The 22,976-nt window shown below is 40.5% G+C and overlaps 1 protein-coding gene across 2 annotated transcripts in view; it reads left to right on the top strand.

Moving 5' to 3' along the window:
* The window catches only part of Atg4a (autophagy related 4A cysteine peptidase), a 55,088-nt gene that overhangs the window by 13,013 nt on the left and 19,099 nt on the right, over positions 1-22,976 (top strand). The window contains exons 3-4 of one of the 2 annotated variants that reach the window (XM_050124016.1): positions 18,974-19,084; positions 22,400-22,471. In XM_050124016.1, the coding sequence (XP_049979973.1) occupies positions 18,974-19,084; positions 22,400-22,471 (183 nt within the window). The remainder of the gene's footprint in view (positions 1-18,973; positions 19,085-22,399; positions 22,472-22,976) is intronic. The other variant, XM_050124017.1, reaches the window with a different exon arrangement.

Here is a 22,976-nt window from a genome sequence, read left to right on the forward strand (position 1 = left end):
TTATTTCATTCTCCCATTTTGGCAAGCCTACTTTGACACCACTATAGTTGGGAAGAGAGAATTACATTTATATTGCTGGGTAGAGATGGGAGTCAATTCTCCCTTCATGAGCCATTTATCCTCAGTGTAGGGATAGGGATGCCATTATTACTAGGCAGGGGTGAAATTTAAGGCCCTCAATAGGCCTCCACTAACACTACCCTGACTTTAAGAGAAAGTTCTCTACTACCATTGTGTAGTGGGGGAGTCATTGATGCCTGGCATGGTTGAAAGTGCTGGATCTCAATTCTGTCTTTTTAAAACTGCTTCAGGGAGATGGGGAAGTTGGTGTGTAACTAAATCCAGTTGAAGGTGGAAATCCAGCCATCCCATTTTGTGATAAGAATTAGGATTAAATTTCTATTGTATTTGACTGGCTAATTATTGCCTAATAAAAGTTTTCTTTATAGTTTGTTACTTTTATGTTCTTTTGGCTAGAAATAGCTTACTTTTGAGGGACATTTATTGTGTATGTGTGTCTATACTGCTGCATTATATGACTATTCTGTCACAAGGTTCAGCATGTTCCTAAAACCCAGAGGGCTCACTTCCATGTTATCACTTAGGCCCTAAGGCCCCTAGCAACCAGAATACCTTGTCCGTTTTACCTTTCAGAGATTTAGGAGAGATGAATATATTTATTTATGATACCTTGTGGTTTTAGCTGTATTTAGTAAGAGGAACAGGGAAAGACAAATCTACTCCATGTTTTATTGGAACCAGAATATGTAAGTGATTGCTTAAAGAAAACATGGATGTTGTGTTAGTTATAGCCTCTCTCCCAGTGAAAAGTTAAGACTAGATAAAATCACTCTGACCTCCATTCCTAGGCTCTACCAAACACATTCTATTTTGATTCAACTAATCTGACTGCTTAGACTTCTAGATATCTAAGGGAAGAAAAATGGTCTTTGTATTTTTGTCACACACACACACACACACTCATGCACACACCTCCAATCTGAGAATTATGAGGCTCTAACATTTTAACCACCTCATAGAATTCTCTTTATTAAAAAAACCCTACTCTCTCAACTTGATTTCTTTGCTTTGCATTTTTATGAGATAAGATTCTCACTCTATTGCCCAGGCTGACCTAGAACTCATGGCAGCTCCATCTCAGCCTTTCAAGTGCTGGGGTTATAGTCATGGGTCATGATCAGTAGTTCTCAACCTTCCTACTGCTGTGACCCTTTAATACAGTTTTTCATGTTTTGGTGACCCCCTACAATCTTAAAATTACAGTATATGGACTATAATTTAGTCATTTTTTGAGTAAGTGTTTTATTATGACTAAATTTTTATATTATCCCATAGAACCATGATATTCTAAGGCAAATTTTTCCCATGTTTGCTTTTTGTACTAAATTGTTTCAATGTTCTTGTTAGGTCTCTCTCTCTCTCTCTCTCTCTCTCTCTCTCTCTCTCTCTCTCTCTCTCTCTCTGTGTTTGCGTGTGTGTATGTGTGTTTGTGTGGTGTTGGGTGTATGCATGTGTATGTGTGTGTAGGCCTGAAGTCAATATTGGATATCTGTCCTCAATGGCTCTCCACCTTTATTTTTTCAGACAAGGTTCCTAACTGAACTTGAAGCTCACAGGTTTGAGTAGCCTGGCTGGCAAATGAGATTCAGAAATCCCTATCTACCCCTCCCGAAGGCTGAGGTTATAGACATAGGTAACTATGCTTGATTTTAGCATGGGTGCTGAGGATTCAAATTCAGATATTCATGGTATAAGTTAGGCACTTTACCAACTGAGTCATTTCCCTATACCCATATTTAGTTTTGATAATTTTGACTCTTGTCCCTTTTGCTGCTTTCAACCTGCATTTGCAAAATTGGCCCCACCTCCTACCTACTGAGGATCAACAGTAAGCTTCTTCATTGGACTTAATGTCTGAAGGGGATTCTTTTCAAGGATCATGGGATGGTCTGGATTCACTGTCTCTTGGGTATTTTGTTTGGCTATCTGCAAGCTTGCGCTTATTTGGAGAACTTCATTATGGGACTGAGAACTGCATCACCCGGAACACAAGCCCTTGGAGCTCCTGGAACCAGATCACCCCCCCACCCCCACACTTTTTTTTATTTCAAGCTCCTAATTCTTTAGGACTATCCAATTGAGGGTTGTCTGCTAGGGTTGCTGGAACAGAGCAAATGGTGACAGGAAGCATTCTGAGGTAATTCTAGCCTGCCTCACTTCCTCTCATCAAAGAAAGAAACTCTAAAATGTGATATAACAAAAGGCACCTTCCATTTGGGACACTGAAGAGAAGCACTTGGGGCATTGGCAAGGCATACAGAGTGAGGCATATTTTTAAATTTCATGGTAGATGGCAAATGGCAGAAATGAGAGTGGCCTTCAGGGGCAGTTAGTGTGAAATTCAGACTCCAAGGGGCCTACAGTACTGCGGATAGTGCATGGATGGTGCAGAAGCAGTTCAGAGTTCACGTGGGAAATGAATATAGTGGTTGTTGCATGACTAAAGAGACATCGAAAACTCATAACTGGAAAAGGCAAGGAAGTTATTAATTACATAATGTAATGGTTTCACCATCTCAGATATGTTAAATTTTAGTGCTGCTGATCCTGACTCAACTGAAATGCAAGGCATATATAACAAGCTTTGAAACTGAAGCTCAGTTTTCATTGGCCACACCCAGGTACAAGTCTTTAGTTTGAGGCATATTATCATTTCTTTACCAGTATGTGATAAAGCACTCTCCTGTTAGCTTTCTCATTAGATATTCGCTGCAGAGCCAGGAGGGAGAGTATTATCAGCATTTTCTGCATGGGGGGGGGGAATCTCAGAACTTGTAAGAGTGACCTGAGATGACATGACTCTAACAGGTGGACCAGAAATAGAATCTCACCCTTTGGATCCTGGGTAACAGTCCAGTCAGTCTACTATTATTTCTTCAGTAAGATTTAGGGAGCAAATTTGTTTAAAATATACAGTTGAGTACTTTAAAATTCCAAAGCCTTTGTTTCAGTGTATATTGATTTATAAATTGGGTAGCTCCAAGCCAACGGAGGGTTAAGCTTCACAGAGGGGCATGAAAGGATGTAAGACAAAGGAAATGCTTGATTGATTGAAATGGAAAGCCCCCAGAAATTAGTTGATAGTTTGTAATTAGTAAATTCCCTTACTGATTGGTTGAAATTAAATTTTATTTTCCTATTTACACCATTGGAATATGGTTTGCTGAAGTAGGAATCAAAGACACTGGAGCCCCCTTAGCCTAATGGCCTGCCACACATACTTTTTATGCATGTGTGTGTATGTGTGTGTGAGTGTGCATATTTGTGTGTAATACTGAAGGACAACCTTAACGGTCATCTTCAAAAACACTATCTTCCTCCTGTGAGGCAGGCTCTGTCATGATTAGGTACCCACCAACTAGGCAAGAGGGGATGACCAATCCCTAGGGATCTTCCTTTCTCTACCTTCGCAACATTGCGATTACAAATATAGCTACCATACGTGGTGCTTTATTACTTGGGTTTGAGGAATCAAGCTCAGGTCCTCTTTCTTCCAAGGCCAAGTGCTTGACTGACTGAACCATATCCTAACCACTCCCACTAGCTTTTTATTAAAGAATGAATTCAATATATTATCCTGATAATAACCAACTGATGCTATAATATTTAATAAAGCCATGATTCACAGTCAAATCTATGAATGCTGGTAGAATTTAGAATGATATAAATGGAAAAATCTCATAATTATATTTATAAATATCTGAAGTCCCTAACTGCTTGCATTTAGATTTGATATATGTATATACAGGAGGATATAATAAATTCATTATATGTTAATTTTTGATATTGGCAAATGATATTGTTAATATAATTTTGATGTCTATCACTAGTAAGTCCTGGAAGTAAATCTAATGTAGAAATTTAGCATTTTCTTTTTTCTTATAAAGCTATAGTTGAAAAGAGTAAAGTACAATTTTTATGTGAATGTATAGTTTAATTTATTTTTCCCTTTCATTGAAAATGGAGCTGGGTGGTGGTGACGCACATCTTTAATCCCAGTGATCGGGAGGCCGGAGGATCTCTGTGAGTTCGAGGCCAGCCTGGTCTACAGAACGAGTTCTAGGATAGGTTCCAAAGCTACAGAGAAACCCTGTCTTGAAAAAAGAAAGAAAGAAAGAAAGAAAGAAAGAAAGAAAGAAAGAAAGAAAGAAAGAAAGAAAGAAAGAAAGAAAAAAGAAACTTTTCCCATATAATATATCCTGATTACAGTTCCCCATCCTTCTCCTCCTCCCGTTCCTTCCCACCTTTTCCCCCCTCCCATCTGGATCCACTTCCTTCTGTCTCTCATTTGAAGAGAGCAGGCTTCCAAGAGATAACAGCCATACATGACAAAGTGAAAAATAATACGATGAAGCAAAAGATATCATATTGAAGTTAGAATGGCAACCCCACAGGAAGAGTCCCAAGGGAAGGTACAATAACGAGAGATCCACTCATTTACACACCCAGGAGTCCCGTGAAAACATTAAACTGAGAGCTAACTATATCTTCAGAAGACCTGGTGCAGACTCATGCAGGCCCTGTGCTTGCTGCTTCAGACTCTGAGTTCATAAGAGCTATGCTCAGTTGATTCAGAGGGCCTTGTTTTCTTGGTGTCCTCCATCCCCACCTCTTCTTCCATGGGGTTTCCTGTAGTGATACTTCATTTGTATTTTAATAAATAAAGCTTGCCTGGAGACCAGAGAATAAAACAGCCCCACTGGTCAGTCTTACAGCCCAGACAGTGGTAACACACACCTTTAATCCCAGTAGCCACACTAGTTTGCCATAGAAACCGAGCTGTGCATGTCTTTAATCTCAGTGGTGCAAACCTTAACCCCAGCCCTAGGGAGGAATATAAAACAGGAGGAGAGAGCTCACAGACACAGCTCATTCTGAGATTGCTGGAGGCAGGATCGCCATTTTGGACTGAGGTCGAGGTAAGAGTCAATGGCTGTCTGCTTTGCTTAATCATACTTTAATTTCTTGAGCTCTAAGGGGAGAGATTTTATGGAGACATCCCACTTAGAGCTGAGTGTTCCAAGGTCTTTCTGTCTGTCTGTCTGTCTGTCTGTCTCTTTGCCTCCCTCTCTCTCTCATGTCTGATTGTGGGTCCCTGTATTTGTTCCTATATGATGCAAGAGGAAGCTTCTCTGATGATGGCTGAACAAGACACTGATCTATGAGTATAGCAGAATGCCATTGGGAGTCATTTTATTAAAACACAAGTAGTATTTGTTTTGACCCTAGGTTTCTGGGGTATCTGGTCTCTGATTCTTGGTGACTTAAGCAGTTTTGGGTATGGGTTTCATCTCATAGAGTGTGCCTAAAGTAAAATCAAATGTTGCTTGATTACTCCCACGAGTTTTGTGCCACCATTGTCCTAGCATATTTTGTAGGCAGGAAAGATTGTAGATCAAAGGTTTTGTGGCAGGGTTGGGGTTTACGTTTCTCTTTTGATAGCCTGAATAATACCTTCCCATTCCAAAGATACTAGAAATGTGAAATGTAGTCACTATGTAGTCACCGTCTTGACCTGTCCATGTCAATGAGTTGTATTAACGCTGTCTTCAGAAATAGCAGCTTGCTGTCAGTTTGTGGAGAGCAAACTATTGTCTTGGTAAGAGCTTGGGTGTTTGGGGGGTATCCATGGGACCCCCTGGCCAACAACCTAATTGAATGTAACCCAGTCCCAGTACTAGAAGCTTCGTTTGGTGACAAGAGATGGTCAGTTGGGACTTCATCTCCCCAATTATTTGAAGACTTCTTTAGGATCACCTTCATATAGTTTAGGAAGTTTCAACTACACTAGGTTTCTATATCACACTTCAAATTCCGCAGTAGAGTTTTTTTTTTTTTTAAACAATTTCACTATCTAACCAAGGCTGGCCTGGAACTTGCTTGTAAACCAGGATATCCTTGAAATTATGATGTAACCCAGTTTATGCTTGAATTTGTGATAATCCTATGTAGCACACTAAGCACACAAATTTTAAATGCATAGTTCAAAAAATTTTATGTTTGTAAATGTCACCAAAATCAAGTATAGTCGTTTGCTGCCCCTTAGAGAGTTTTGTTTTCTCTTCGTAGTGACTACTTTCTCCTGAGGTAATAACTTTTGTTTTCTATAATCATATATTCATTTTGCTTGATTTAAGCTTTATTTAAATAGAATCCCACTGTGATTATTCTTTTATATATGGCTTCTTTTGCTTAATACATTATCTGTCATATCCAGTTTTTTTTCTGTGCAATATTCTTGTGTATGGTAGGCCATATTTTAAACTTCCTCTTTTGTTGATTGATTTATTTCTAAGTTTATGATATTATAAATTACAGCTGATTTAGGCATCTTAAACCATATTATTGGTTCACAACACACTGGTTTCTTAGAACTAACAGCTAAATGTGGAATTGTTCTGGTATATTTAATTAATAATTCTTTGAGAAATGTCTTAATGAAGGAACTTTTGTCTGGACATCTTATAAGGAGACACTTTCTGAAGAAACAGTTAAAGATGAAAATTTGCCATGTTTTCTTGAGAAATTTGAGGTTCTCTGCCTGGCAGACATTCGAGAACATTTTCCTTTGGCCAGTAAGCTGACTCTTCATGCTTGTGGGGAGGGATTTATTTTCCTGGTGTCTGGTACATACTGTGCACATTAGGAACGAGGAGCCATTTACTTACAAGGTCTGTCTTTTTTGGATAGTGTCAAATTAATTGTCTTTTCTTGGGTAATATGCTTCAAATGATAATAAAATAACAGGAAACCAGTTTACTTTAAAGAATTTTTCCTTGGGGTCAACTTGGAAGGCATCTTTAGTTTTGAAAGTGAAGGTACACTTGCGATTTTAGGCAATCGCCAAACTTGACTTTGGGAACTTAATTTTACATTATTTCAAAGGTAAAGATTTTTTTTTTTAGCATCATATGTCTGCTGGCAACATTCCCTAATGAAGTGTGATATTGAAAGGGTATGGGGGGAATTCCTGAGGTCTGGGAGGATGTGGAGGTGGTTGTAAATGAGGGTAAAACTGGGAAAGTGCTCAAAATGAGGAATAGAGTTCCTGGAAAAGACTCCAGTTCTCCCGAGGTGGTCTGACACTTAGCATGCTACCAGAGGGACCAGAAGGAGACCACCCTTAACTATTTTCACAGTACCATCTCTTTTTAAAGTTTGTCCCTTTTCCCCCACTGTCTTTGTTTTTTTTTTAAAAGCATTTAATCAGTGCTGAATGGTTAAAAAATGACATGGGGATATTTTAATGGACAATGACTTGATATACTACGCCTATAAATTTAAATTTTTCTGTATGTAGTTACAGAGGTATTAGAAATCCTCAGAGGCTCCATGAATCCTGAGTCAATTCCAGAATCCTTATTAAGGCTGCCAAGGTCATCATCTTCTGGTGCTGAATGTTTCCCTAGCCTCAACCCTTGGCAGTCCACACGTGATGTCAGTAATATGGTTTTTCCGTCTCTCTTTTCCCTCTCCCCTCCTTCTCCTTCTCCCCCCCTCTCTCTCTACCTCTTTCTCTCTGTCCTCAGTGTTTGGTTTGTGTGTGTGTGTGTGTGTGTGTGTGTTATGTATCCATGTTTGTATGGTGGTGTTCAGTTGAGTGAATGCATGTGGTAGGTGTACACATGTATATGCATGCATATGGATGGAGTCCAGAGGTTGGCGTTGGGTGTCTTCCTCAATAAATCTCCATCTTATTTTTTGAGGTTGGGTTTACCACTGAACTTGAACCTCACTGATTGGCTAAGATGACTTACCAGTGAATTCCAGAGATCTAGCTGTCTCCACTTCCCAGCACTGGCATTACACGAACACATCACTGCACCCAGCTTTTCTGTGGATGCTGCGCATTTGAACTCAGGTTCTCATGCTCGTGCAGCAAGCACTTTACCAACTGAGCAATTTTCCTCTGGCCCTGGTTCATACTTCTTTATCCTGCAGCATCTTTTCCCTACCTAGTTTGTTGAACTCTCTTTTCTGTTCGTCACCTTCCTTTCCAAAGCCTCCTTTGGACCCCAAACTGGCTTAGGCAAACTACATCTGTGCTGCTTTTGTCCCTAGTATAGTTGCTTATGATACTGCACAAAAATTAACTTTTTATTTCTCGTACTAGAAAGTAGGCTCTATTTCCATAGCCTAGTCACTGACTGGTCACTTGGTCGGTACTAATTAAAGACTGGCATTCATGTTTAGAAGACTATATCAGCTAGCTTAATTATTTCAGAGATATGGTCTCGTGTAGTCCAAGATAATCTCAAATTTGATAATGTAGCAAAGACTGACCTTGAATTCCTGTTCCTTCTGATCCAGTCTCCCAAATGCTAGAATTACAGGCGTGTGTAGGCATGTAGTTCTATATCTGGTCTTTTAGACCTTTAGTGTGTTCATATATTTGGTAAACATTTTATTAACCTTAGGGATGGTTCTGGCAAAGCTTTATAACCAGAGCTACAGGGAACAGATAATCACTACATGCCCTGAGACTTTACAGAGTTCATTTTGATACAGAGACATGAGATGTCCACAAATAGCAGTAATCTAAAGTACAAAGGGCTTGGTGATATAGAGTACTGTGGATTTAGAAGAGAGAACTTCCCGATGTTTTGTTGTTGAACAAATTAATGGGAAAAACTAGAAAGTGGCATTTGAGATAAAGAATTAAGGGCAGGTAAGACAGGAATAAGCAAAGATAAAAATCTTTCATGTATCTTGCAGCTTATTTGTGGCCTAAGAGTAGATACTGTGAGGTTGAAATGGGCAGTAGACCACGACGGGAGCTGTGTGAAGCCGCCCTGCTGGGGAAGCCCTTCAATACCAAGCTGATGAGTTTGCATTTGGTCCCCCCCCCTCCCCGGTCAGGTGCAATAGCCTTAGAAATCTGGGACAGTTTTTTTTTTTTAAAGTCTAGTGACATTAACAGAAATTCCCTTATGACTAATCTATGAATGACATACCTTAGGGTTTTTGAAGGAAACCAGTATAGATGATTTCTAGGTCGAATAGTATGGCTCTTTTCTCATCACATCTCTTTTCAGTGAAAACTTATGTGAAGTAACAGATACAAGTGACCAATACATTCTAAGAAGCAGACATTGAAATTGCCAAGGGAAAAAACCACTACCAAGGCAGAAATGCCTTATAAAAATGCAGAAATACATCAAATGTTGTTTGCTTAGGAACCATTTTCAAAACATTGCTGTCTGGAAAATTCTAGATAGAGTATATGAATTGTACTGCTGGTAGTTATTACTTTTAGGGTAACTTTAGGTTATTCCACTTAAATATAACTATTCTTCTAACCTCATTCTATCTACTTCCTCTATAAGCAGTGAGTACTGCATTCCAGTCTGTTTTATGGCATCTGGTTTCTAGCCTTGTAAAGCCAGGCCTTGAATGCTGTAGGCCTCAATTATTACATTTTCATTGGTCTCTGGATACAGTTTGTACCAGAATAGTACAGAGCAGTAAGAATGCCGGATGAACAATAAGATTAACTAGTTTTGAGTCCTGGTTATACTGTTCACTAGACATATGGCCCTTGACAATTCTACCACCTCTCCTAAGACTTTTTCTTTTCCTAAGATGGAAATAGTGGTTCTTGTTCTGTCTTTCTGAAGGGGTCTGAGTCCAGGATTACATACAAGTACTCTAAAAACCATGAATGGCTTTACCGAGAGTTGGGCTGCACTGGCTAGCTTTACACTCTATAATGAGATCCCATCTTACCTCTCTTACCTCACATTTCAATATTTCCCAGGACCTACCCCTTTCCAATGTGAGCATGCGCGCGCACGCACACACACACACACACACACACACACACACACACACACACACACACAGTGTTCTATTCATCTGGAGTATTTTCTTCTCTCATTGCTGCTAAATTCAAGCAAAAATTTAGACACCAGTTCAATTTGCATCCTCCAATACCTTTTGATTTCCATTTCGTTGGATTTTGACAATACCTAGTGATCGTCAATACTTGCCTTGTGAACTGCCTTTCATCCTTATCTCTCTCTTTTACATAAGGCTCACATTAAATCATCTTAATATCCTTAGCTGGTTCACTTAACACTTAGTAAATATTTATGAGACTCTTTTCTGTTTTTTTTCTGTATTCCTCACAGTACCAAGTTCAGAACACAACTATTAGTTCATTTACTTCAAAATTCACATTCAGACTTTCTTTTCTTAAAAAAAAATATTTATTTATTATGTATACAATATTCTGTCTGCTTGTATGCCTGCAGGCCAGAAGAGGGCACCAGACCTTATTGCAGATGGTTGTGAGCCACCATGTGGTTGCTGGGAATTGAACTCAGGACCTTTGGAAGAACAGGCAATGCTCTTAAACCGCTGAGCCAGCTCTCCAGCCCACATTCAGACTTTCTTAAGAGAGACACATGAACTCATCTTTTTCCAGGGCTTGGAGTATTCCCACTGTCAGCTCACTCTACCCCCACTTCTGTGGTTCTATAGCAACCGTTAGAATAGAGATGGTGATGAGAACTTAGAATAGAGATGGTGATGGGAACTTAGAATAGAGATGGTGATGAGAACTTAGAATAGAGATGGTGATGAGAACTTAGAATAGAGATGGTGATGAGAACTTACTGAGATGATGAAAACATTCCATGCCCATGCTGCCCTGCACAGTAGTTACCATTGTGCGTTTTGAGTGGCTGAAATGTAGCTTAGTGCTATGGAAAATTGATTTTTTATTGATTTTTATTGAGCTCTACATTTTTCTCTGCTCCCTACCTGCCTCTCCCCTCTCCCTTCAACCCTCCCCCAAGGTCCCCATGCTCCCAACTTACTCAGGAGATCTTGTCTTTTTTTTTTTTTTTTTACTTTCTACTTCCCATGTAGATTAGGTCTATGTAAGTCTCTCTTAGTGTCCTCATTGTTGTCTAAGTTCTTTGGAATTGTGATTTGTGGGCTGGTTTTCTTTGCTTTATGTTTAGAAACCACCTATGAGTGAGTTCATGTGATACTTGTCTTTCTGTGTCTGGGTTACCTCACTCAAAATGATGTTTTGTAGCTCCATCCATTTTCCTGCAAAATTCAAGATGTCGGTATTTTTTTCTTCTGTATAGTACTCCATTGTGTAAATGTACCACGTTTTCCTTATCCATTCTTCAGTCGAGGGGCATTTAGGTTGTTTCCAGGTTCTGACTATGACAAACAAAGCTGCTATGAACATAGTTGAGCACATGTCCTTGTGGCACGATTAAGCATCCTTTGGATATATATCCAAAAGTGGTATTGCTGGGTCTTGAGGAAGGTTGTTTCCTAATTTTCTGAGGAATCACCACACTGACATCCATGGGGGCTGTACCAGCTTACACGCCCACCAGCAATGCAGAAGCGAAGAAGTGATTTTTAAGTTGGTGCTGAGGCTTAAACTTGGGGCCGCACACCTGCTAAGCATGCACTTTACCTTTCACTGAGCTACATTAAAAACATCTTTTTTTAAAAGGCATGTGTAGCTACTATATTGGACAAGTGGCTTTCCAGTTTTTTCTAACCTTTCTAACCTTGATCATCACACTATGAAAAATACATTTTGGATTGTAATCTAGTTTATATAAATGTAAGCAGAATCAGCCAATTCCCTCTGTGATATTTAATTTCACTTCTTGTTTGTGTGTGGGCCTTGTGTGTTATATGCTTGTCTGTACATGTACGTATAGAGATAAGGAGGATGTTTGATGTCTTGCTCTATTGCTGCCTGCCATATTGTCTTGGGACAGGGTCTGTAGTTTAACTTGAACTTTTTAATCTTTTGCCTAGATTGGCTAGCCAGTGAGCTCCTGGGATCTGCCTATCTTTCCACAACTGCCTCCCCCAACTACCATAGCCCAAAACTGAGATTACAGCAAGCAAGACCATGCCTTGCTTTATTTTTGTTGTTATAAGTGTTGGGGACTCAAACTTTATTGCTTTTACCCACTGAGCCATCTCTCCAACTCTCAATTTTATTTATTTATTTATTTAAGTGGAAAGCAGGAAAAGGAGATTGATTCAATGTGGCCACACTAGGAAGAGGAAAAAGGCATTCACCAAACACACAAGTCTGTCTTTGAGGGCCTGAAGTGAGAACAAAGTTCTATTTGAGGTCATAGATATGCATGTCTAATCAGTCCTTGTCAAGGTGTGGCCATGTCCACCGAAAGCACTGACTACATCACACTATGTAGATTTCATAACCCTTGATGAAGTATGACCTGAGGGTTTGAAAAATACATCATACATTTTAAAGTAGAATCTGAGGTCCAAAGAAGTGCAGTGGATCCTCCAAGGTCACAGGTTAAGTGAAATGGCAGCATGAGGGTACAGCTTACATTTTGGAGTTTCCATTTCCAACAGAACTTCTTTCTCTTTACCATGGCAGGTATGGAAAATCCCAGATAATCATAGATGAGGATCAGAAAATCAGTTAGCATGCCATTTGACTGGACAGTGTCCGTTTCATTTTTCTGCATGAATCATGAGCTTGGTTTTTGAGGATTACAACTGTGCTAGCTTGGTTTGACTTGTCCAGTGTTACTGGTATAATGGAGCATGGAGGTGGGATACTTTTAACCCACTGCATGTGGCAGCGACTGAGTGTATGGAGAAAGCGTGAAGAATCAAGGTTTTCTCACCTCCATTGTGGAAGAGGGGCTTCAGGTCTTACATTATATGGCCACTACATATTGTTCTGCATCCATGTATCCAGTGTGCTGCTCTCTTCTCAGCAAACATACATGGTGCTATGGCCAGAGCCACACTCATCATTGTTCAGTTTAAAATTTTCTAACTTCTTGATTGTCAGACCCGGAAGAGTCAGACACAGGGAAGGAACTAAATGAAGAGGGGCAGGACCTTTGCAGAGGTCAGCAGAGACTGGGGGGAGACCAGAGCAATAAATAAACCCAGGCAGAAGGAAATGAAGGCACATTCTGCCATGTACCAGAATTTTGGTGTTCAGGATTTTTCTTCTGACTTCTAGGCCTTTTTAATTAACCTGCCATCTACTGTGCTTCTTTTCAAAATTCCTTTGTAGGTGGGCTTCTCCTTCCCTTTTGAAATTTGGCACCATGCCTATGAGTCTAAACTGTTGTGGTTTCTCCATTCTTACCACCCGCCCACCCACTCCTGTATTTTCTGTCAACATCTCATCACTCACACTTGAAAGCTACAAGTTATTTTTTAGTCTCTCGATTTCACCTGCCCCACCCTACACCGAGTTGCTTGCCAAGTCCACTGAGTGCTTCCTCAACCAGGAAGTTCCTCCCTTCCCCATTACAGCTTCTATCTTATTGCCATTGTTGTGAGTGTGCTATATGAGAAACAGATGGACATGTTTATGTCTTTTAACAAAATCAGAATTTATTGAACAACAACAAATTCGTAAGTTATACTGGTAGCTTGCTGGCTACAGTTTGCCAAGTAGCCCTGGTTTTATTATAATATTAATTACTAATATTAAATCTCAGAGCATACATTACACAACAAGTGGTAATTCTATTTTTATGTATGAAGGTTATAGGATAGCTACAGAAGTATTGAAAAGGCTGGAGCAGAGTTCAAGGGGTTCAAAAAGTCCTCACTGGAGACAGGTAGAGATCCAGTGCAGATGCAAAGAACATCCCTTCAGTGGGAAGATCAGGTACCCAGTTGGCAAGCTGCTAAAGTTGACTTGTAAGGCTGCAGGGTTGAGCTGCAGGGGTTGCAGGCTGGACTAAGTTGAACCATAGAGACAAGGTCTAGTAGATGGATTAACAGAGTTATGGACAGCAATGTGAGTAGCTGTAGGGACCAAGCTGAGCTGAAGCCCAGGGGACAGTCACAAGTACCTGTTAGTACCTTGACAAACATACCAGGTCATCAGTGGTCTGCATCACTAGAGGCTGTTGTCATAGCAGTACTAGGTGTCCTTCAGGGTCTAGATGCAGGTGTTCCACCTGTTGCCTGTCTGGTGAGTTTGATAAGTTTTGGGTCTGTTTTTTTCTGGTATACTTTTAATATGCCCATGTGTTCATATAGCCCCAGCTTCCCAGTTTGTAAGTATATGTGCTCTTAAACTTGAGATGGTCCATCCACACCCTAGTTGGCCTTGTGTCCTTTTTCTTACCTTCTACCATACTTTATATGCTCTACATCCTGCTATTAGCTGATTCCAGAACCATCTTCCCTTGTAGATTCAAAAAACCTTCAAAAGACTATTGCTGTATCTCACTTTCTTCATGCCCAGCACATAGAAGGCACCCTGTAGAGTTTATAGAATGAACTGTGTGTATGTGTTTTCTCCTGGGAATGCTTTGATTTTAAAGATGTGACCTAGCAGTATGTTAAATATGCATGCATTGCTGAGGAGGCTGATTGGAACCAACAGTCCCTGTTTGCAGTTAGAAAGAGGAACCTGCAAGGAGTTAACCTCTATCACAAATCCCTCCTGGCCCTGAGACTCTGTGGCCTTTTTCGAGAGCTTGTGGTATTTCTTTCTTTAGCACAAGGTTCACAGTATCTTGGAGCTTTGTTTTGTAAGGGTCTTTGTTAAACTGTAGTAAAAAACATCTTGTTTTTCAAGGCAATCTTCTTTTTTCATTTACTTGTGATTTTCCAAAACAACCCTGAGAAAATATAGCCATTCCCTGGGAAAAGTATGACATCAGCAAAAATGGCAGAACAAGGGCTTTTGAAAAGTCTCTCCTTAATGGCAATGGAACAACAACAATATCAACAAAAACTCCGAAAACAAGGCAGCAGATGTCAGTCAATGTGTTCAGAATTCTGGAAACGAAAGACTTGCACCAATTCAGGGTCCATGCAACCAAGAAAACCAACAACATGTTGGGAAGAGGAACTTTGTGGTAGTTCTTGTCTGGCCCCGTCTTTGGCCTTGTACTTTGTAGCTAGAATATCCTTGAAAATCAACAGTTTAGTCACAGAAACGCCAGCTAAAGAACTATCCCCGTGTCCTCTGTCTAGTCCTTCCTTGGAAGGCCCCACTTAGAAGTCTTATTTACTTGACCTCATCTCTGGGTCGCAGAAAGCCTTTTACCCAGAGTGTTGTTTTTTAAACCATTAGACACAATTAATTTTTCAGTTGCTGGAAGCAGTAGATAACCTTTTCAGCTAACTAACTAGAAAGCTTCCAAGGAAAAACAGAGGGCTGAGATACCTTGGGGATTTCTAAAAGCTTGAGATAGTCCCGAGAATCTAGAAAACACATGTATACTCAGGGCTGTTACATTCCCAAGGCTGTGTGCATATTCAGGACACATTTTTCTCATTCTTGAGCTTTACACAAGCAGAAAATAGAAGACGGAGAGATCTCCTGACTGGGTTGGAGGTGAAGACATACCCTAACGTGTGTATAGCTTCCCCTTGGTCAAGGATGGGAGGCACTTTGCGCCCTGGACTTAAAGGAAATCCTGGTTTAATCGTTAAGCTAATCCAGTAGAGACGTCAGTACAAAAATTATTCCAACACGGTGGAGTTTATTTTCCCTTAGACCTACTAGCAGTTAGTTTTGGTCAACCAAATAGCATGTTTGTGTCCTCACCTGGAAACAGCCTGAAAGAGCAGGATAAGCTTGGTATCGTGTTAAACATGAAGGGCTAGCCAAGTGGACTTGGTGGAGTGAGGTGAGTTAAAGGGTTTGCTGGTAGTCCGAGGCAACTGTGTCAGAAATGAGATTATTTTGTCACTACCTCAAGCACTTCTCAGGTGGCTTTGTTCTCTGTCTGAGTACTCCTGGTGTTGGTCCTATTTTTCCTTTCCCATGTGCACTTAGAGATAGAAACTCTGGGCCCCTCCTGCCATTTCTGCTAAACTCATCTTCTGTTTGTTCTATATGCGCAGCCTTGGCTCAGGACTTACTGCGGCAGACATGCTGCATTCTGGGAGTCTGTCTTCTGAGAGGAGAAAGGTTACAAATAGAAGCTATAATGACCTTCTTGCAGGCCTAGCACAGCTTGAGAATGGGTGAAGAGCCAGAGTCAAATTCTTTGGCTACCATTTTATTCGGAGCCATCCTAAATGAAGCAGGGCAGTTGTCGTGGACTCTAAAAGGGCTGCACTAAAGTGACCAGCTAGCTGGCCGGTGACTCATTGTGGCAGAGTTGGCAATCCTTTCCTTTGGGCCATACTAAAAACAGATCCAAGGCTTCCATGCATCCATGCTGTACATTGATACAGTGTCCCCTGCCCTCACTCTTGCTCGGGTATCCGAGAAGCTCTCATTTCCCCATGCTCCTCTCAAGGTACTTAAAAAAAGTCTCTCTCTTTCTGTGGAAGAGCACTGGCTGTTCATCTCCACCTGGTTGTTCCGCCTGTAACGGGCTAAGGGTGAGGCAGAGAGGTACACCATGTGATTTACCCTGCCTCCGTCCCCCCACCAGCCCCTGGGAAAAGCTTGACCTGAATGATCATTTTTAGCCTGGTATTTCCTGTGTGGGGGCCAGGGCCTGAGGCCAGAGGCAGAGAGGTGAAGAGGGCACAGGTTCTCTGGAGAATGCTCTCTGGGGAATGAGATAGCCGTCTCGTGGCTAAGTTCTTTAGGTTTGAAACACTACAGAGACTGTAATCTTAGTAATGAAAACAAACCAACAGAGAAAGGCTACTTACATTCCTGAAAGCTGAGAATTCTATAATGTTTCAAGAAAATACTCCTTAACTATGTTTCTAAAAGTGCTTGCATGGATTGTGACTTCAAACTCGAAGAAAATGTGCTAAGCAGAGACACCTGCCTTCAGGCTTGGCAAGGTCTCCTTTCTCCTTTGGAGTATTTATTTCTGCGAATACAGCACTGTTCTGATTTAGAAAACAAAAGGCAAAGAATCTGACCTTTCAAGTGACTTCAGCACATCCCACAGGGCCAGTGCCACCGGCACAGGAAAATCCACCCATGGGACGCTTAGGGACTGCTTTGGGAGGGTCCTTGTAGCTACTTGTAGCTGAACAAAAGGGTCCCTATTCTCTCCTAGTTTCCTTTTGGGGAGGGGCTGGGAGCTTTCAAAAGCCACGAGATGGGATGTCTTTACTTTGGGCTCACAGTGCATTTTCTCATGCAAATAGAACCATAAATTGTGAGCTATAGCTATCAATTTATGTTTTTCTGGTTACAGATTAAAACAGATTTTGACATGCTGTCTTAGGAACCTGTTCACCACCTATATTATTACTATTGCCTCAGAAGAAAATTACTTAAAAAGTTTGGAGGCAGGACCTCTCCAAGTCTGATTCAAGTCAGTCTTGAATCTTTTAGCCCACATGTTCCTCCCTCCTGCAGAAGTGACTGTGAACTTGAACCTCTCAGATCACAGAGCTCTAAGTTCTCACAGTAGAGCCTGAGAACAGATGGGATTTAGCTTGTTTTCACTTGGTTGGGAGATGACTGTAGCCGAAGGTAATAGGAAAACTGGCTTTTGCTATTCACATCCACCACTCAGCACCTCTGAAAGCATATTGGTCTGGAGGGGTGGATTCTCAACACACCAGTTCCTTAGCAACATCAGCTGTGTCTCCGATGATTTAATTTTACAGTGTCCATCTGCTTGGGGTCAGGGTCCAATCCTATAGGTTAAGATTTCAGTCTCGCACAATTGCCCACACTTGAGCTATCAGTTGTGACCTCTTCTTTTGACTAACTGGCAATAAAGTGCAGTTCCTCTGACCACTGTCTTGCATTCCTCCCCGCTTGTGGCTTAATCATTTGCAAGGGCTGCTCACAGAGCTCAGGAAAGTACTTACTAATATTTCCCCGTTTATTATTTTAAAAAAAACATTGCAAAGGATGCAGATAAATAGCTAGACAGAAGATATGTATGGAAGTGGGAGAGGTAAGAAGCTTCTGTTTCCTCTGCAGGTTCCATTACATGTTTAACATATCCAGACCTCCCCAAACACTGGCGCTCAGGAATTTTTTATGGAAGCTTCATCATGTAAGCAGGAGCTATTTTTGACTTGGGCTCTAGCCTCTCTCCCCTTCCTGCAGGACGGGAGTTGGAATGAAGCTTCCATGCTTATAATCGCTGCTTAGTCTTCCAGGTGACTGGACCCATCTGAGTGCTTACCAAGAATGATTAAATTATTAAAAAACGAAGACACTCTTATTACCCATGAAATTCTAAGGGATTAAGATCTCCATGTCTGGAACTGGGGTCGGAGACCAAATACTAGAACAAGAAAAGAGATGCATCTGACATCCCGGTGCTCAGGAAATTACAGGGATTTTCAAAGCTGTGTGCCAGAAAATGGGGGCAGTGAGCAAATATATAGTTCTTTTTATATCGCAACAACACAATGCTCATTTGTGAATCCCAAGAACAGGTTCTATTTATGATCAGCCTCAAGAGCTTTCTTTGTGGGAGCCATATGTATGATGGAAAATAAAAGCACGTTAAAACGATCGAGTCTTCTAGCTACAATGTTATCATCCCAACAATTGTATGTTCTCAGGGTGTGTCACAGCCTCCTCCAAGGCCTTGGCTGCTAGAAACCTCACCATATAAACCCCATAGTATTCCCTGAGAACAGACAGGAGCCAAGCATGCCAGCATAACTGTCTTACCTTGGTCTGCTTTTGTGGGGAGAAGCTAGATAAGTGGGTTCTTATGAAGGAGGCCTGTGAAAGGAGTTTTCAAACAATTCTGGGCATGTGGCTTTTCAAACATCATTTTAAATGGAACCATGAGAAAATAGGTCAAATGAAATATGAAGGGCTGAGGATGTGGCTCAGTAAAATGCTTGCTATCTACCCATTTATTTAAATATTGAAATATTCCTTTAGAGTCAAGCTGATGACCTTTTAACTTCAGGGCAAAGGTAGAAATCGGCGAATCACAGGAGTAAACCCTAGCTATGAGATTATGTTTACATTCGTTCATTTTTCCTTTAGTTATGTCCAAGTATGAAAACCAGATTACTATTTTCACTGACTACCTAGAAGAATTCCCAGATACAGACGAGCTGGTATGGATCTTGGGAAAGCAGCATCTTCTTAAGACAGGTAAGTTTGGTGGCACTGATCAGGGAGGCCCCAGCTAAAGCGAGTGCCAGGGGTGCCTGGGGTTAAGGGCGCCTCATTTTCCTTCTAGGGTTGACTAAACATTGTATTGCTAAGGGCTAATGCTACATCACTTGTTAAGCATAGTTCCTTCCAAGGCCCCAAGAGGCCTTAGCCAAACATTTACAAAGGATTTTGTTGGCATGATTTACAAAAGCAGTATATTTTTATTCTTTTCTGTAAAGAAGTTCCGGTCCCATTCCTGAAGACTTGGGACTCAAAAACAAATGCAATCATTTATAGTATTTATTACTAAGCAGTATCTAGTCATCGGGCTCTATATTTCTTATTCTTATCATGTCTTTGTGCTTCTAGACAAAACACCTGGGAACTTCCACATAAGCCACGGCTGTCAGAAACAATATCAGACACAAGAAACCTGCTTTAGATCTTCTTGTGATGACTGCAGTGCCCTAGTTAGTTGATTCTGGTTCTGTATATAACTTCTAGTTACTTGCAGTAGATGGAAAGGAGGCTTGAGCTTTCCCACTTTTATCACACGCATTCTTAAAGGATAGAGAAGGCCTAGTGCCTGAGATGGGAAAAGGGCAGCTCTGGGATGTGTTACTTCACAAGGGGAGATCTACAGAAGCCCTTAGCATAGCGTAACAGATAGAAGGAAGCTGATCAAAGGGCAGGCGAAGAAGTTAGGCCTTGCCCTTTCCTGTGCCAGTGTTTTATTGGAAAATTGTGAACAGTGGAGAGATCACAAAGCTAGCCATTGTGAGACTTTAGCTTCATAACCCAGTGGTTCTCAACCTGTGGGTCGTGACCCCTTTGGAGGATAAATGATCTTTTCATAGGGGACACATATCAGATATCCTGCATACCAGATATTTACATTATGGTTCATGGTTCATAACAGTAACAAAATTACAGTTATGAAGTAACAATGAAATAATTTTATGGCTGGGGGGGGTCACCACAGCACGAGGAACTGTATTAAAAGGTCGCAGCACTAGAAAAGTTGAGAACCATTGCGCCCATTAGGGAGACTTTGAAAAGGGACTTTCTCTCTCTAAACCGTCCCTTCCTTCTCCAGGACTTCCAGTGAAGGGTTGAGGAGGACCTTTTCTAGTTCTACTTTCCAAACAACAGGAAAAATCTAGGATGTGGAGTATGCCCTTATTCAGATATTAAATTTGAAAATGTCTTCCCTCCCTTCTTTTTCTTGAGAAGGGTTTTATTCCATAGCTCAAGCTTACCTGGAACTCTAGAATTCACTATGTAGACCAGGCTGACCTCAAATCCACAGCCATCCTCCTGCTTCAGCCTCCCAAGTGCTACTAGGATCACGGGCATTTGGCACTATGCCTGGCTGGGTAAGACCTTGCAAATTGAATATTTTGTTTGCTGAATTCCTCCCTAGCATAGAGCCAAGCTGGAAGCTATAGGGGCTGAAGAGGCAAGAATGATCTGTGTGAATGTTTAAAGGGTCAGGCATATAAAAATAGCAACATTTGGCATAGACTTACAACATACTAGATATCAACTAAGTGCTTTACAAATGTGTATATATATGTGTGTGTATGCATATTTTGACTTTATGTGAATTATCTTCTTGAATATGCATATCCTTAATGAAGTAGGTATTGCTACTCCTAATTTTATAGATGAGAAAACAGAAGCTCAGAAAAATTGAGTGATAAATTTATATATACAGTAAGTAGCAGACCCAAGTTAACTCTCATCCCTGCTACAAGGTTTCAATATGTAGCTCAAGCTGGCCTTGATTTTGAAATTCTCCTGCCTTAGACTCTTGTGTACTAGGATTATACGAATGTGTCACTATACTCTTGGGTTGAGGATATAGCTCACTTGGTAGAATACCTAGCATGTACCAAGTGTTGGATTCAATCCCCAGCACCCTGGGGCTGGTGGCCATGCCTGTTAGCTTAGCACTAGAAAGTTAGAGACAGAATGTTGGTTGTGGTGGCACACACCGGTAGGATTTGCTGAAGGAGGCAGAGGCAGGAGGATCATGAGTTCGAGGCCAGCCTGGGCTACACATTTTTAAAAAAAGAAAAAAGAAAGATAGCAACAAAAGAATCAGAAATTTAACATCATCCTCAGAAATTTTGAAGCCATTGTAGGGTACATGAGCCCCTGTTGGGGGGTGGTGCTTAAAAAGACAAGAAAAGAGAACTCAACATTTTTTAAAGTTTATTTATTTAGTTTATGTGTATAGGTATTTTGCCTATATTCAGGTCTGTGTACTAGGAGGCCAGACGATGGCATTAGATGCCCTGAAATCTACAGATGGTTGTAAACCACCATGTGGGTGCTGGAAATTGAGCCCAGGTTTCCTAGAAGAGCAGACAGTGCTCATAAGCACTGAGCTGTTTTTCAAAGTCCAAGAACTCTTACTCTGGAACATTGTCCATCTCTCAAAATGGGGGCTAGGTGCTGGGGACAAAGAAATACATACAACTCTAATTTTTGATTTGTTCCAAAAGATGGAATTAGAAACTATCAGTAAAATTTAAATTTCCCTTCTGCTTTTGAAAACACAATGACTATAAATTCTATACTAAATGTCACATATGCATATATGACATTAAGAGGGAGCGAGACGACTAGAGAAGACAGAGCCATACCCAAGTACGGGAGGAAATGCAGAAGCCATAATTGTAGTGATTGAAGCGAATTTACATCATAGAACGCAAGAAATAAGCTTTGGAAAGGTATGAAAGGTATTCATGATATTATCCATTCACTTACATGAAAATAGGGCACTAGATACTATGGATAAAGTTCCTATGCAGTTAGTAGGAGCATTTCTGTTTTAGTTAAATGTATGCATTTGTACCCCTTTTCCTACACATAAAGCTCTTCCAAACATATGAACTCCTAGTTTTAGATAATAGACGATGGACACTGATACTATCATCCTTTAGGCTAGAGACAGTTGCCTTAGTGGATTATAGAAGACACTTGCTTTTCCTACTTCTTGTTGTTTGGGCATGACCTCAGTGCTAATACCTTTCAGGATCCTGAAAATCTTTGAGAAGGAGACAGGAAGTATCTCCTATCATTAGAAGAACCTGTAGAATAGCTCTGGTGAAAATGAAGGTAAAGAGAAGTATTGAAATTAGTAGGCTCAAATGGTATTAGGTTTCCTGTGAATTTCCCTAGTTCTATAACAATCAACTTGATTGGCCATCTGAAAGTAAGCTTGCTGCTGACGTAGAAGTCAAATGTAGGCATTTTTTAAGATGGGATATGATGATTTAATTTTAATTTCACATTTAATTACAGAAAAATCTAAGCTGTTGTCTGATATAAGTGCTCGTCTATGGTTTACATACAGAAGGAAATTTTCACCGATTGGTAGGTATATCATTTGTTGTGCTGTGCTTTCCTTCTTGTAGATAGCTTGCTTGAGGTTATCAATGACATCACAGAAACCTCAGAATTAACAGCTCACTGTGGCAAAGAATTTGATTTAGGGGAGCAGGTAAGTTTAACATTTCATCCCAAAATGTCATTGTGGAAGTAGCCCATCATGTGTGGTTCCATGGTGTTGTAGTGTTAAACCAGTAGTAATTTTGGCCCACCTTTAAGTGTTCATGCAACAGATGGTATTTAAAGAATCAAATAAGCTTTCACTGGGTAATATCTAACCATTAAATTGCCTTTCACTGCCATATGGTACTATTTGACTATAAAAGTGGCTTAGGCCCTGAAGGAAAGAAAATAGTTCCTCCTATTATTTTCTCGTGAAATGAAAGCACGTTGATATTCAGAGACAAATTGAGACAGATTTCCTTAGAATTCCTAGCTGCCATTTAGGGAAAAAGAAAAGGATAGTTTGATAATTAAAAGGATTTGTAAA

Source organism: Alexandromys fortis, unplaced genomic scaffold (genome assembly GCF_014885135.2).
Source record: "Alexandromys fortis isolate MF-2015 unplaced genomic scaffold, M_Fortis_MF-2015_v1.1 scaffold_195, whole genome shotgun sequence".
NCBI lineage: Eukaryota > Metazoa > Chordata > Mammalia > Rodentia > Cricetidae > Alexandromys > Alexandromys fortis.